At 50.3% G+C, this 16,101-nt stretch overlaps 3 protein-coding genes across 3 annotated transcripts; 2 read left to right on the forward strand and 1 right to left on the reverse strand.

Moving 5' to 3' along the window:
- Positions 1 to 4,045: 4,045 nt before the first annotated feature.
- NCS54_00347000 (NACHT domain-containing protein) lies at positions 4,046 to 8,603 on the forward strand (the record flags this gene model as incomplete). Its single annotated transcript, XM_053149040.1, has 3 exons — positions 4,046 to 4,458; positions 4,513 to 6,148; positions 6,198 to 8,603. 3 exons carry the CDS (start codon positions 4,046 to 4,048, stop codon positions 8,601 to 8,603), a joined length of 4,455 nt encoding a protein of 1,484 aa, XP_053005015.1.
- Positions 8,604 to 9,425: 822 nt separating this feature from the next.
- Positions 9,426 to 9,874, reverse strand: NCS54_00347100 (Hypothetical protein; the record flags this gene model as incomplete). Its single annotated transcript, XM_053149041.1, has 2 exons — positions 9,722 to 9,874; positions 9,426 to 9,659 (listed from the first exon to the last, which is right to left on the reverse strand). The coding sequence occupies exons 1-2, from the start codon at positions 9,803 to 9,805 to the stop codon at positions 9,426 to 9,428; spliced, it is 318 nt and encodes a 105-aa protein (XP_053005016.1). The 5' UTR covers positions 9,806 to 9,874.
- A 4,707-nt stretch (positions 9,875 to 14,581) lies between these two features.
- On the forward strand, positions 14,582 to 16,022 carry NCS54_00347200 (Peptidase M20 domain-containing protein 2; the record flags this gene model as incomplete). The annotated part of the gene is made up of 4 exons (XM_053149042.1): positions 14,582 to 14,625; positions 14,661 to 14,932; positions 14,986 to 15,129; positions 15,190 to 16,022. The coding sequence occupies 4 exons, from the start codon at positions 14,582 to 14,584 to the stop codon at positions 16,020 to 16,022; spliced, it is 1,293 nt and encodes a 430-aa protein (XP_053005017.1).
- Between the last annotated feature and the right edge of the window lie 79 nt (positions 16,023 to 16,101).

Genomic DNA, 16,101 nt, shown 5'->3' on the forward strand with positions numbered 1-16,101 from the left:
TGAGCCGATTAACCGGGAAGGGACACAATCCAGTGGGATTTGGGTCGCCCCGAAATCCGATGGCACTGTTCTGGCGCGATGCACATGGGATATGCAACTTAAGAAGAGAGATGAGCAAGGCGACACCTATTTTTATAGAGAGGTGCATATCCACCCAGTGACTGAGGTTAGCCCACAACCCACCTCTAATGTCCATGAGACTCTACTGACCTCGACCAAACACAGTCTGAGATTCCTAAATCTTTCACGCCGAAAAATCTACACAATACACACTGGAGCCCCAAGTCAGAGGAGAGTATCCAGTTTGTTAAGGGCCTGCTCCAGACTTGTGAAGCGGGGCAAGGCGACCACCACAATTGCCGTTCTGAGAACAAGCCTCTACTACCCACAAGAGTCATTCGAATCGACCCCGGAGACGAATCATTGAGTCTTTATGAGCCTCAGCCAGCTGAAACCGGTGTCTATGTCGCCCTGAGCCACTGTTGGGGCCCTCCCAGTCGACAACCGATCCGGACGATTCGGGAAACAATATCACAGATGAGAGTATCGGTCCCCGAGTCGGAGCTTTCTTGTGTCTTCAGAGATACAATTTGGCTCTGCAAACAGCTTGGGGTTCAATACGTTTGGATCGACTCCCTGTGCATCATCCAAGATGATGCAGGTGATTGGGAGATCGAATCAGCCAAGATGGCAGATTACTATTCCCAAGCACACCTCACTGTTGCTGCAGAGTCTTCGATGAACGGAACGATTCCTTTCCTCCAAGAAAGTCCTGATAGGTGGCAGCGAATGATCTATTCGGCGCCTGATCAAGATGGCCACCCCTTGACTTTCGCCTTCCAGGAGCACTTCTCGAATGAAGCCTTCCACCGAGGACCCTATAATTACTGGAAAGATGGTCACAATATCCTTCCTACCCGGGCTTGGACTCTTCAAGAATCTATTTTGTCACGAAGAATCGTGCGTTTTACTCTTTCCGACATCATCTGGGAGTGCCAGAGCACGTCTGAACATCACGATTCGTCTCGAGTGCTGCGTACGGCGGACCTGAATATCCGACAGGCAATTTACGCACTGCATCATTTGGAAGCATCGGAAGAAGAGCGAAGAGACGGGGCGGATTCAGTGTGGGAAGCCCTCGTGAACATATACTCGATGCGCGCGATAACCTACGACCTTGACAAACTGCCAGCTTTCAGTGGGATAGCGGCATCCCTGGCCCCTATATTTCAAGGGCGGTACTTTGCGGGAATTTGGGAGGCTCATTTGCCCCATGGCTTGGGTTGGTCTACTGGGCGACTGGAAAGCTATGAACCTGCTCGATGCGCCGTGGGGGAATATATTGCACCGTCATGGTCGTGGGCCTCTCTGCCTCAAGCCATGGGGGTGAAATTTATTTCTCGGGTTGGAGAGGAGCTCGAACCCGACTTTCAGCCTAAAGTGTTGGAAGCGTTTTGTGACCGCTCTGACAAAGCTCCATTTGGACGAGTTCGGAGCGGATACATGTTGCTAGAAGCCCCTATCTTTGAGGCCACGCTGACCTGCGAGAGCTCATCAAATCGTGGGGTCAAGTATAAGTTGGATTTTGGTCCTGGGTACGGGGAAGGTGACTTAACGGACGAATTCTATGAGGACTGCTTGTTGGCTGAGGAATACGGCTTCGCGAAAAGAGCAGCGAAAGACAGTCGAGTGGAGTACCAAAAGGATCCATCTACGTTCCGGGCGACGGCCTGGATCCTCTGGCTGTACAAACGTACGGAGTCGCAATTGTGTGGAATAGTGTTGGGTTTGGATGAATTGGCAGAAGGGTTCGAAAGAGTTGGATATGTCTCGGCAGGAGGCGTTACAGCTGAGACGCTTCCAAAGAATCCTGTCCGGCGCCAGCTTAAGCTGGTATGACCGTTTTGGGGGTTAAGAGGTGCTGGGGTGTATTTATATAGCGAGGCTACTTCTGATAAATTCCGTGTTAATTCTTCCTCTATTAATGATGCCAAAAATTGAGACATGGTTATTCTACTTCTTAACTACACAAACTACTTGAGAACGTCACCAGAAGAGGATAACTACGAGGCACAATAGCCAGAGTCGCAGTTATCAATACATGGTGGCATCAAAACCCAAAATCCAATGCCGCAAAACACCAAAACCTGTACAACTCCCTATCCCTGAAGAATGATCCCGCGACGTGGCTAGGCACAATACATAGAGACATCCTCCAATCAACTGAGAACCATGTCCTCCCCATCTTCTCAAGGCCACATATCTCGACTTAAGACAAGTAGGCAACTTGATATGCTTCGTGCAAATCAAAGATAAATGTCTTCAATTTCAGTCCTGGGGTGTAGTCACCGAACGCCTCCCATATCTGATTGGTTATAGTGGCAGCTTCTGGGCTCTCATTGTGAGCTCAAACTGTGGGGAATTTCTCAAACTATCCAAGAAATCTTTTACTCGCTTGCTTTGGTTTGAAGATGACATCGGAGACTGTGCGCAGGATGGATTAAGGGGTTTGAAAATAATATAAATAACTTGGCTCGTGTTAGCCGGGGCATCTTTCAATCTTTCAACCGACAACTGGTTGTTTATAATAGGTAAGAAGCCAAAATATCCAGGTCTTAATTGCGCAAATCTATTTCTAAGATAGATTCTACTCTTTTAAAAGCCTAACTACCTACTCATTTCCTAAAGCCAAGCTTAACAGATATTAGTAGTGCTCCTTTTACGCCGATAGTCTCAACTCGTGCTCCAAGGGTCTCATTCCTAGCATTATCGCCCTAAATATTAATTCCTCCGTTTGATTCGAGTTTAGACTAGTCCTTGGATTCACCTTGCCTCAGAACACTAGCCCCTGGTGGGTTGCTTCTGCCCGGTTGAGGCATGCAGGGTCCGCACGGTAAGAGGGCTCGATATGCTCGTCACACATGCACTCTCAAAATTCAGCTGGGGTGATTGAACAGTTTGAATGCTATTGACTAAAGGGTGTTTGACCGTTAGAGAGGTTCTCTCTGTGCTCTCTGTCCTAAGCGAAGGGTAGACATCATTACTTCGAAGGCTGGCACGTTCTGTCGGAAGTCAGCAAAATGGCTCGCGCGCACAGCCTCGGTGCTAGTTTTGTTGGATTTTGTCATTCCCAGGCTTGAGGCATAATGCCGTTCAGTGTACAGAGCGAGGTGAGATGAGCAACGCCGGGGGTCATATATGCAGTCGTGCAGGAGAATCCGATGGATTTGTGAAACATTTCACAGTATACGCCACGATCGCGTCGCCGACAGGGCTTTCTTCAAGGCGTTTTGTCGGGATCCAATGAGACAGGGGTGTTGGATATTGGATTGCTGGTTATTTGCATATGACGGATGAACTCAAAACGACGACGAGAGGTTCTTGCTAGGGATTCATGGGTGTGTTACCTATAGGCCCAAGTTATTGGATTTGTGGAACTCGGCGGGTGGTAGTGTGCTATTGGAATACCCAAGGGATAAACCGACTGCTTGAAGGTTCAGTGGAAGATGTTTTTCTTGCTGTCAGAGGACCACTACATGTGCATTGAGGGTGTTGTTGAGGCCACCCGGAGAGGTTTGTCTTGGCTAATTGTGTTGTGAAACAGCCAGCCTGATTGTGCCAACGCATTGGTTGTGGCAACTACTGCGTACGTATACGTCGTTATTCATTTTTACACAGACATGCATTCGGTACTTGTGCTGAACTTATCCCATTTGTGGCAATAAGATTATCATGTGGTACAGAGAATCGCCATCGACCGGGGGAGAGCGGTAGCCGAGGGACACAGCTGGCATCCCAATTGGTCTCTCAAGATTTATTCGAGAGGCTGGTTTCATGCATCATGTCGCTTCGCTGGCAAGGCGAACACCTCTTGACAGTGCACCTGTCACTAAAGCAGGCTGGGCAATGGGGCGAAATCCCTTGTCAGCCGATGCGCGGTAATTCGCTGATAATCCTGGTCCCTGGCTGAGGTGACCCCTCACCTGGACCATCCTGTTTTCATCGCATTTACCAACCTCCAACAACCCCGACTCTCCCTCACAACATGGAGGGAGTCGGCGCTGTCGCAAACGTCGTCGTCAACCTTTCTGTAAAAGTCGCCACGCTCTGCTCCCAGTATGCCGAAGACGCCAGGAGCGCCAGGAGCGACATCGAGGAGCTACGCGACGAGGTGACGACGCTAAGAAGAGCCGCCAAATCAGCACGGCGGCTGATCAGAGATCAACATGGCGCCAGCTTGGAGGCCTCGCGGGACATGGAGGACGCCCTCCGGGAAAGCCTCAATGTCCTCCGAAAGCTGGTGGAGAGCCTCCAGTATAGCACTGGACGCAGGTTTATGAGGCTGTTTCGCATCAGGGTGTTGAGGTGGCCATTGAAGAGGAGGGAGGTGAATCAGAAGATTAAACGGATTAGGAGATGTACGAAACGGATCAATTTGGCTCTTCAGGTGTATCAAACGTATGTGGACTGCCATGCAACTTTCATCAGTTGAGCTAACATATTATGATCAAGGGCCATAATTGGCGTCGACGCCAAAGTTGTCAGAGTTGACGAGACCATGGTCTCTATGGAGCAGCGCATGCTCATGCACATGTTGCCCACCGCGCTAGGGGCATTATACGACTCCCGCGAAGAAGAAGACGGCGCTACTTGTCTGACGGGTACCCGGGTTGAGTTACTTCGAGACATAGATGATTGGGTCAACAGTCGGAAAGCTCCCATTGTCTTTTGGCTCAACGGAATGGCTGGTACTGGAAAGTCGACAATATCTCGAACTTTTGCGGCAACAGCGGCTATGCATCGATATCTAGGTGCTACCTTCTTCTTCAAGAGGGGCGAGATCGACCGAGGGAACATGTCCAGGTTCTACACAACGATCGCCTATCAACTCGTTCGCTCCATGCCTGACCTTGTCCCTCACATCAGAGCAGCTGTTGATGGAACAGCCTCCATCATAGAAATGTCCGCCGATAAGCAGTTCGAAAAACTCATCTTGCAGCCTTTGATGCGTGTCCGGAACAGAAATAGGACTACTCTTGCGATCGTTGTGGACGGCCTGGATGAGTGTGATGGAGGAGACGACGTCCGGCGCCTAATCACCCTTTTATCTGACTTTAAAGATGTCAAAAACTTTCGCATCAGAGTTCTCATTACGAGCCGAATAGAACTACCGATTCGACTGGGTTTTCACGACAATAGGGACCACCACAGGAATTTCGTGCTTCATGAGATATCAGAGACTATTGTCGAGCACGACGTTGAAATTTTCTTGAAATTCAGACTCGACCAGATCAGGAGGAACTACAACCGCTCAGTCTCAAGGGACAGACACTTACCAAAGGACTGGCCTGGACCAAGAGACACGGCAACGCTCGTCCGGATGGCTGGCCCGCTCTTCATCTTTGCCACCACAGTCTGTCGATTCCTCTCGGACAGGAGATGCGGCAACCCCAGAGAGCAGTTACGAAAAGTATTGAAGTACAGGACGAGGAGTCAAGATGCCAAATTGGAGGCAACTTATCTTCCACCTTTGGAGCAACAGTTGGCGGGACTCTCCAACAGTGGGAAGGGTCAAGTCCTGGACGATTTCCGAACCGTTGTTGGGACCATTGTGCTTCTCGAAACGCCGCTCTCAGCACCAGCTTTGGCTCACCTCCTCGATGTCCGAGAAGACACGGTTCATGCGAGATTGGACGTGCTCCATTCAGTGCTGAATGTACCACAGTCTGCAGACTCCCCCATCCGGTTACTCCACCTATCCTTTCGGGATTTCCTAACCGACCCGGAGAGGAAAGGAACTGATGAGTTCTGGGTGGATGAAAAGTACTGGAACGGCCATATTACCTCATGTTGCCTTCGCATCATGAACGATGCCTTGGAAGAGGACATTTGCGGCCAGGTTCACCCAGGGGCTGATCGCTCAAGCTTACGACGGGGGCAAGTGGATTCGTCAATTCCCCCAGAACTGAAATATGCCTGTCGTTTCTGGGCCCATCATATGCAGAATGCGGAGAGGAGCTTTTATCGCGACCAGGAGATCTACAATTTCCTGTCCAGCCATTTTCTACATTGGATAGAGGTTCTTAGCCTCATTGAAAGGCCTACTGAGAGCTATCACATTTCGAAAAGCCTTCAGGTATTTCTGCATGTAAGAAACTACAATGCCCTTTTCTAAGGTGATGCTAACGGAGACTTAGAATACACCCTGTTCCGAGCTTGGCCAGCTCTTGAAAGAAGCCCCCAGCTTTATCCAGAGGAACTTGACCATCATCGAATCACACCCCCTTCAGCTGTACTCTTCCCTTCTCAGCATCACCCCGGAAAATAGCATGATGCGGAGACTCTTCTGGGGCGAAGGCCCTTCATGGGTATCCCTTGTTCCAGCCCCCGACTCTCATTGGGGCCAAGTCCAATACACCTTGGAGGGCCACAAGGGACCAGTCAACGCCGTTGCTTTCTCCCCGGACTCTTCGCTCCTGGCTTCAACGTCATCAGATCACAATGTTAGGATCTGGCGTGTGGAAACAGGAGAATGCATCCGAGAATTCCAGAGGCATAAACGTCCTGTGAGGGACGTCAAGTTCTCACCTGACTCGGCGCTCATAGCTTCCAAATGCGACGAGACTATCCGAATCTGGAAAAGTGACACGGGTATACAACTAGAGAATCTAGCCATTCATGGGAATCACAGAGAATGCCCCGTTGAGTTTTCACCAGACTCTAAACTTGTGGCGTGGATTGGTGAACGGGGTGACTTGCGGATCATGCAGCTGGATACCCTCCAGTGCATATGGCAGTTTAGACAAGGCGGCTTCACTGACCCTAGGAAACGACTGCAAACCACCCCCTACTCCTTGCGCTTTTCATCAGACTCGAAAGTTATCGCGGTAGTGGTGGAGGAAACGGGCTTCTTCTCCTTGTGGAGCGTCGAGAATGGCTACCGCATCCGAAAACATGAACAAACAGGGAATCTCTCGCTCGAGGTACCTCACAACAGTCCGCGCCGGGACGTGTCGTATTGCTTTGTTGAGGACACGAGTCAGTCAACCGTCATGAATACAGAGTCGACATTCATGATGGCAGCCAACGAGAGCCTCCATTCCGAGTCCGACGACACCATCCTTGTTCGCTGGGTGGAGACGGGCGAGGTCGTGCAGAGCATCACGACCCCTTACAGTGGCAGGAGCCGCGCCACTTTGACACAGTTTTCTCCAGACGGTGCAATTCTGGGTTCGATACATGAAGACAAAACCGTCAAGATCTGGGAAATTGCAACGGGAAATTGTCTACATATTCTCAGCGGTTTCGCAAGCGAGGTGAAGGCCATGTCCTTCTCTCCAGACATGCGCCTAGTCGCTTCAGGATCTGCCGACAAGATGGTACACATCTGCTCCATCAGCTCTGGAAGCAACCTCCCTCTATCAGACGAAAGCCGACACCCCATTCAAGCCATGGTGGTATCTCCAGACGGTTCCGTCGTTGCATCCTTATCCGCAAACAAAGAGCTAGCGTTGTGGAGGATAGATACCGGCGCGTGCATGCATCGTCTCGAATGCCCTCACAGGATGGAGCATTCAGAAGGACCCTCTTCGAAACCTCCATTCGCCTTTTTGAGTCGTTTATTGTTTTGCGCGTGGTCGCGATCGACTCTGTACATATATCGCGTAGACACGGGCCAGCGTGTCTCCGAGATTGACAAACACCATGGATCTGAGGTTGCGTTTTCCCCTGATGGGAGCCGTATCGCCTTTAGACCCAGCGAAGACGCCATTTACATCATGATGCCGAACTCGGGAGAGTACGGTCATCAACTCACGGGTGGAAGGAGGCTTTCAGATGCGAGGTTCTCGCCCGACTCGACACGTGTTGCGGCTATATCTTATACCGCCAAGCATTCTCACGTGTACGTTTGGTCTGTGGAAGACGGCGTTTGTCTTCATAGGCTTCGCACGCGGCTTCCACCCAACGCTATCAAGGCGCACATCAGCGGTATCTCTCCAGACGGGAGATGGGTCGCGGTGCAGTGGGCGGTTGATGAAGAACGGGCTTCACGGGGCGTACGCGCATATAAGCGAGTGTATTCTCTGGAAGTCATATCTGTCGTCCTGGGTGATGCGGCCCTGAAGTTCAACACACCGTCATCAAGGCCTCCCGTGGAGTGTAGCTTCTCGAGTGGTTCTCAACATGTGGCGTGGGTTTGCGGTTCCAGCATGAGGGTCTGGGATACTACAACTGGAGCACTTATTAATCACGTCAACCTCGGATTCTCTCCGACCCGTATTGATTTCGACATCGGCAGGGACTACCCTTTCACCAACTTTGGTCGAATCTCTATCAACACCCCTCAAACAGAAAATGACAATGGCACAGCGATCTCCCCTGGGAGGTTGGGCTACGGAGTCAGTGCTGACATGTCATGGCTCATGTGGAACGACATGGAATTCTTCTGGTTGCCACCGAGATTCCGACCACACGAGGGCTGCGCCATCGAGATATCAGGCTCGACGATTATTATCGGTTCAGAAACAGGAGTGTTACTTTTTTTCAGATTTACATTGGAGGAGACGCTTTCCAGGCATCGCATAGTTACGATTGTGGAATAGCGGGAGAATTCGCAACAGTTGGTTATATAGCGAAGGGAATCATTTTCATACAGGTAAAACATATTCTGGTATAGGGCGCAGGCAGGGTCACGATTCATGAGTAATGAGATATACCACGTCTAGTAATAGTGTATCAACAAGGTCTATCAGTTCCTTGGTACTTTTGCGTTGATGGATGCTCAAGTGCTTCTAAATTGGTATATTGAACAAGGACCCAGTACCTTGTCGGGTCTGAGTGTCACATGATTGCTATATTCATCGTTGTCTTCGTGCAGAAGCGGAATTTGGCAATGAGCCCGTTGCAGCAGCGTCCCTGTTAGCCGGGCAGCGGGCCGACAAACATGACCGACTGGTTGTGTTTGACCATGCCCGAACTTGTATCCAGTCTATTAGTTGACCCTTTCATTGTATGCTTCTTCCAATGAGGGCCATCTTGGCGCTTGATTGCAGATTCTTGGCAAGCATTAGCCTGTGGGATTCTCACAGGAGCCGCGCGGCTAATCGATATTTCATCCACTCATGAGGATCGACCCGTGTCCACTGAAGACGTGGGTAATGGATGCAATCTTCAACTTCACGATGAGCAAGTCCAATCCAGTGGATGAGGGGTCACCTCTTTACAATGTTTGCCACGACTTCTAACTACATCTGGCTCGATCAAAGAATCATAAGCTCAAGGGCACCAACGACAAGGTCTTTTGACAGCTGCTCACATCACTTCTGAGACTATTATTGAAGTTGAATCCTTCCCATTACCTAAATACATGTAATATTTGTCATGATACCCATCTCCCCCCCTCTCTTGCTTGATGCCCAGATCTGTCACTTGGCGTTTGCAATCGCGGTCCGAGCCTGTTCAACAAATCTTTTAAATCCGTCGGAAACCTCTGGAGTTGCACTGTGCTTTGCCCTGACCTGAGCGTTGAGCCTCTCGGCGCCCGCGGGCCAGGCTTGCTCTCCCTTATGGTCAATCGGCAGGCCAGATTGACGCAGAATCTTGCACGCTTCTTCACCCGCTTTCATCAGCGAGTCATAGTCGGGCCGAGGGAGTGAAGTCTGCGCATCAATCAGAATTCGGCGATTTTCTTGGTGGTTTCTTTTCTTTTGAGAAGGCATACCTCTGCCATGTATGCGTATTGCCCTATATACGTTGTGGGAGGCTGCCTAGGTCGCTCACTGATGACTTCCTTAAAGGTGGACATTGTTGGTTTGATGTGATGTCGTAGTAATACAGATACTCGAAGCTGAGGTATTGGGAAGGGTTGGTAGAGGGTTGATGCTGTTCGATGGAATCGGTGCTTGACGCATGGAATCGAAGTGACGGGGACGAGGCCTTTTATCAAGGCATGCGGCGTAATACTCGGCATGAAGAGAGCATCCACAACCAGGATGGGCCGTGACCCTTCACCCCTCAAGCTACGAGTTAAGGAACCAACCTGCATGGCCTGGGTTTCACGTAACGCAACCGTACGAGCTGGTTAGCGTAGCGCTGCGGGATCGTTAGAGATCCCATAATGACTGTATCATACTACCCGAGATGGGTGCCTGCGAGCCATGCACCTAACATGCATGAACTGCAAGAACTTTTGGAGATGGAAGCGCGCGAAATCATCTTCTTGGAGGAGTTTCGTGTGTCCGATTGGCGTCTTGGATGTAGTAGCCGCGCGGTTGCGGCGAACAGGAACCACCAGGTCATGTTTCAGGTCAGAACAACTGCGAGCTTCGCCCGATTCCTCTTGGTAACCAATTACGACTCTGGACTGAGCCAACAACGTGATAGCAGCGGCGCCTTGTCACTTGATTGGCTGATGAGTAGAGAGTTTGAGCAACATAGCGGGTCTCGCTAACGTTGCCCATGTCCGGCCACCCGCTGGATCTTCAAATATACCTGGTAGGAACCGGGCTTGTGATTGCGGCCTGTGTGTTATTTCTTTATGCCTGGGGTGGAGGATGAGTGGGGGTGGGTTGCGTGAGCGCTTGACGTTCTCATCCCATGACAAGCGCCGGACTCGGTACTTGGTTCGGCAAACGCGTCACGGATTGAGAGAGGGTTCTCAATCAAGACCATGTATTCTAAAAATAGTACAGTGTTCATGAGTTCCTATGGACGCTGATCTCGGGTGAGGCGAGAAGGAACGGGATGAAGGACCAATAGGGTCCCCTGGCGCGATTCTAGGCCGAGACTTCTTTTCAGGGAATCTGATTTAGCTCCCGATATTGCATTGCTTGTGTGGAATGTAGTACTTGATTGTATGTCTTAAGATTCTCTTCCGTCACACCGGGATCAGGGGCGCCACGTTAAGGATCGGGAAGGTAGTACTTCCCGTCCGTATGCTTGGTGACAAGTTCGTGGCTGCTTTTAAGTTGGCTGCTGCGGGTGGTCAGGTTGAATGTATCAAACAAGTTAGTTGGTATATTGTAGAAAGCCTGAATTCTCTCTCCATCGAGGTAAATCTTGATGACCTTTCCCCGCTCCCGTCTACCCAGAACTTTCATGGTGCAATTTGTTTTCCCTTGAGACAAATGATAAGGCAGACTTTGAATCAGCATTTAGAGCCTCCATAAGCACGTCGGATTTAACTTGAGTTGCAGATAGGGTGCCTTCCGAGGTGACACAAGCTATCGGAAGGTGGCCGTTAATATGAGGATAATCTCACCCAATAGTTACACGTACATGAATGCAGAACCCGAGGAGGGTCGTATGATCTTAACAATATCCTTCGGAACCTCGGAGTCGCAAGTGTTATCAGGGTTGTCGTGACACCCTACCATGGAGGCATCAAATGCCATGACGTTGAGATTTAGCAAGGCGGGTTTCTCCGTCTAGCAATCCATTACCCAGGAATGACTATTTCAACTCAAGAACAACTATTCTATAACCTAATCTCTATGCTCCCTTTAAATTCTTACTGTCGACTACAATCGTCACCTGATATCAGGATTATTAAGTCCCCATCACGTCGTCCCTACATACGTCGAACCAGTGATCGTCAACAACCTGTAAGTTAAATGTATCATATTGAAGGATGACCACGCTAAATCCCCGAGCAGGCACTATGGGAATAATTACAGTCGTCAACAACTCTTCAACGGAGATTTTCGTCAGCGTCACTGCGACCGGGTCTGACTTTGGCCAAGGCGGATCCGAGGACTGGTTTAAACTAGAAGCGAACCGAGGAACTAATACCTGGGGCGACAGGAATGAAAAGCAGCTGGTCAGATTTACCCGCAGCGAGGCACCTGGAGCACTCGTTGAGACTGTCCTCGGCGTACCGGATAACACTGTTCATGTCTCTTAAACTTACTCAGCTTAAGCAGATGAGCATGTAGATAGGCTTTAGAGTAAAGTCGAGCTGTCGGTCTTTACCGTGTTCCTAGCCTCGCGTTCATCGGCCACCTCATCTCCTTCAACACGTGTAGCATCATCCTTGGAAGAAGTGGTAGGACCAACTACCTGATCTTCCATCGCTTGAATATTGTGAGTCTCTGAGACACGTGGCTCTGGCAAAACCGGCAAAACCGACGGTTCGCCTACCTGGGACTGGCTACGGCTAATTTCTCGTCAGAGGGTCGAATCGAATACACTCGTGCCATGCCTCGAACAGCAGTGGCTGGAGCTTTGATCGTATCATAAGCTGCCATTTTGAAGGGGTCGCCGTCAGGAAAGCCCAGGTCAATCTCGCTGATATGCTTCGAGGCCTTGAAAGCATGGAGCATCCAGCCGAGCTTGGCGTCATGGACCGGCCTCAATGTCGGCGCTGTAACGGTGACAGAAAAGTGCGTAACGCATCAGAGTGGCGATAATGCAGATGGCAATCAAGATGATGACGACCAGGAATGCTGTCCATAGCTGCGTGGCGGTGAGGCCAACGCTGAGCTTTCGCTGTATGGGGAGCGCATTCTCTACAGACCACGAAACCACGTAGGCCTGGTAAAAAGACAAAATCTGCTCCGGCGGGAGTGGTAATACTAGCTTACAAGAGTTGCTCTGGCCCATGATGCTGGCAGGATTGTAGTCTGCGTAGGCCCGCACAATCGAGTCTGTTTCGTTGGTAGGTGTTGGCATCAAGGACAGGCATGCGATGCTGTAGACGACACTCAATGCTCGTGTAACGAAACAGTTACACGCGTTGGGGGATTGATGGGCTGGACTAGGCCAAGACGAAAATTAGATATCCTTCATCCACATGATGTGGCTCTCTGTGGTCATTGTCCAGTCGCAGAATCGCTGGCTGCCTGTACTCTGTGCGATTCGACATGCTGGAGTCGGATGTGGTTCAGTGCAGGAAAGTGACGCGTTGGGCCAGAAACCGAGTATTTAGGGTCAGCGGCGATGTTGAGTGTCGTTTAGTTCGTCATCTCGCAGTCAACAGACCAAGTAGAGTTCTATTCGCTCTGCTTATAGAGCCAAGTGATGTTGTTGGACGGAAGGTAGTCCAAATGCCAACTTGTGTGGAAACTTGGCCGCGTCGAGCCGGGCCATTGTGGTGTTCTACAAGGCTTTGCCTAACACTATAATCCCGATAGGTTCGACATCAGGGGCCCAGGCAATGAATACTTGCATGGGATGGAGGCTGACAACTTCGACTGAGCGAAAAGCAAAGCGAGCTATGGAACTGGCAAGAACGAATCTTGATGGCCGTCACAATAACTACCACTGTGTTTGGAAGAGACAATTCTTGACAAGCCATAGGAGAGCCCAGAGCTCGCCAAGATCGGGCACGCATGATGCAAGTAAACAGCCACGAAACGTGAGAGGGCTCAATCGTCAGGTCGTCAGACCATTCTGGCCTAGCGAGCCACGCTTATCGCTTTGACCTCTACGATCAACATCGTGGGTGACAGGGCTTGCATCTCGTCTCGTACCGAAAATTGTTAGCGGCCGAGCCCCGATCATCACTGAACCACCGGATCGTGGCGGCTTGGCTCCGAGTGGCAGGAAAGTCAACTGTGACGAGCAAGGTTGGAGTATCCACAGGACGGCGGCACAAGAGCATTATCCCCAACGTGAAATCAGATAGGGACTGGGAACAGTTGGATGATGCCTCATCAAGTCGGAAGATCTATGTTACAGTCGATATGGAGATGCAATCTCTTGAACGGCCGGCAACGTGCTCGAGGTCAAGGACACCCCTTTCTGAAGTATAGCGTCCGATACAGAAGGCTTGTATACTAGGTAGTTGTCCTTTTGGGGGAACCTCTACATATTCGCGACTAAGTATTCTACTACAACTCTAATTTTAAATAATATACTACCAATAAGAGAAATGTCTATTTCTAATATAGATAATAAAAAAGCGCAGTAGATAAGTAATTGCAAGAAGTGTTACCCGACTTTGCTTGACCCCGCTTAACAATAACTCGGCGTGACCCCAAGTCCAAACAAGGGAGAGCAGTCCATTATCCTTGGTTGGCATATTTCATTAGCGACATTTTTCGCCTATGGCCATCAGTGTATCATTGGGTAGCCTATCTTCATCAGACACCGCCATCTCTTGTCAGTGGAACATGCTAGGATAGTCGCCGTATCTGATAACTATAAGAAAACTTAGTGGGATCAGTGTTGTAGCTGAGTCTACACTAAGCACTGTTTTCATATATTACATTTGGGCACATGTCAGATGCGAGTCTTATACATACCTTATTTTGTATTTTTGCTCTTTAAAAATCACAACCCCCGCTCGTTCGCAGCTCAGACTATACTAGCATGCATTCTCTTGTGACTGCGTAGCATGATAAACAAGGTCCTTCCTAATAGAGTAAAGATGCGAACAGCTCGTACAAGGCGGCAATAGCACTCGGCAATAGCACTCGGCAATGAATTAAGCCTGTTCTCCCTATCTGCCTAGGGATGACTCGGTCGGTCTTGATCCGAGCATCAAGTATAAAGGGAAGATACTCGCGTGCAGCTAGTTTTCACTCGCAGAGTCAACCAACTTTCAAGTCATCCCTACTCCTAGGATAGAACCACTTCTACCATGGCGTTCTACAAGGGAGCACTCCTTGCTCTGGGTGTTTGCCAGTCAGCCATGGCTGCTGCCATCGGGCCTCGTGCAGACACGGCTCCTCTGCTACCTACTTGAAAGACGTGTCCAAGTATGTCGACTCCATTAACCCGGAGCTTTGGCCCATCAACAAGGAGATCCACGACAACCCTGAACTTCAATACGAGGAGGTCAAGGCTCACAAGATCCTGACCGATTTCATGGCCGACCAGGACGGCTGGAAAGTTACGCGCTCAGCTTACAACATCAGCACAGCCTTTGTCGCCGTGTATGAAGGTGATGGTGATGGTGATGGACCGGTTGTTTCCTTCAATGCCGAATATGGTAAGTAGCCTAACTCCCTCGGACACGCTTGAGTAGCTCACAGTTGACTATAGACGCTCTTGTTGACCTTGGGCATGCTTGCGGTCACAACCTCATCGCCATGGCCTCCGTATCTGGCGCTCTCGCAACAGCTGAAATCATGCGAAAGGAGAAACTAGGCGGCAAGGTCGTTCTTTTTGGCACGCCCGCCGAGGAAGGTAAGCAAACACTTCAGTCCAAGACGATACAAAATTGAGTAACTAAGACTGCATCAATAGGTGGCGGTGGTAAGGTCAAGCTACTGGATGCAGGTGCCTATGATGACTACAAGGTTGATGTCAGCCTCATCTCCCACCCCGGCAACGGAGGTGACACTGCTTGGATGACAACCACCGCCATCACCAGGTTTGAGATCGAGTACACTGGCAAGGAGGCTCACGCCGCCGCTTCCCCTTGGGAAGGTATCAACGCCCAAGATGCAATTGTCCTTGCATACGATGGCCCAGCCATGCTACGTCAGCAGACGCGAAGGGACGAGATCATCCAGGGATACATCAAGTCCGGCGGGAGCCGGTACAACGTCATCTCGGCCAAGTCGAGCGGATTGTGGGCGCTACGAGCCAACAACGTCGACGCCCTGTCGGATTTGACTGAGCGTGTGCACCAGTGTTTCAAGGGCGCTGCTGTCGCTACTGGAACAAAGCTCAACTTCACCAAGCTCCCCTATGGCTATACCGAAATGAGAACAAACGACATCCTTGCTCGTTCGTACTCGACCTGGTTTGCGAAGCTCGGCGGCAAACCCATGGAGGAGGAAAAGGCAAAGGCTGTCCGAGGCTCAGCCAGTACCGACCAGGGTAACATCAGCCACGAGTTTCCTTCAATCAGCGCCGGCTTTGAGATTCACTATGACAATGGGACTTCGCCAGCGACTGGGCCTCATACTCCTGAGTTTGAGATTGTGGCTGGGACCAGACGCGCCTTCAACGAGTCCCTTGCGGTGGGTAAGAGCTTGGCTGGAGTTGCGTTGGATGTATTGACGGTTGATGGGTATTTGGATAAAGTTAAGGAGAACTTTAAGAAGACAGGGAAGTCTAGCCCTGATAGCTGAGTCCTTGGGTACCGGAAACCGGAAGGTTTCTCATTTTACGAGTATTTATGTCAATATTATGTTTTTGGCTTAGACTAAT

This window comes from Fusarium falciforme, chromosome 3 (genome assembly GCF_026873545.1).
Source record: "Fusarium falciforme chromosome 3, complete sequence".
Taxonomy (NCBI): domain Eukaryota; kingdom Fungi; phylum Ascomycota; class Sordariomycetes; order Hypocreales; family Nectriaceae; genus Fusarium; species Fusarium falciforme.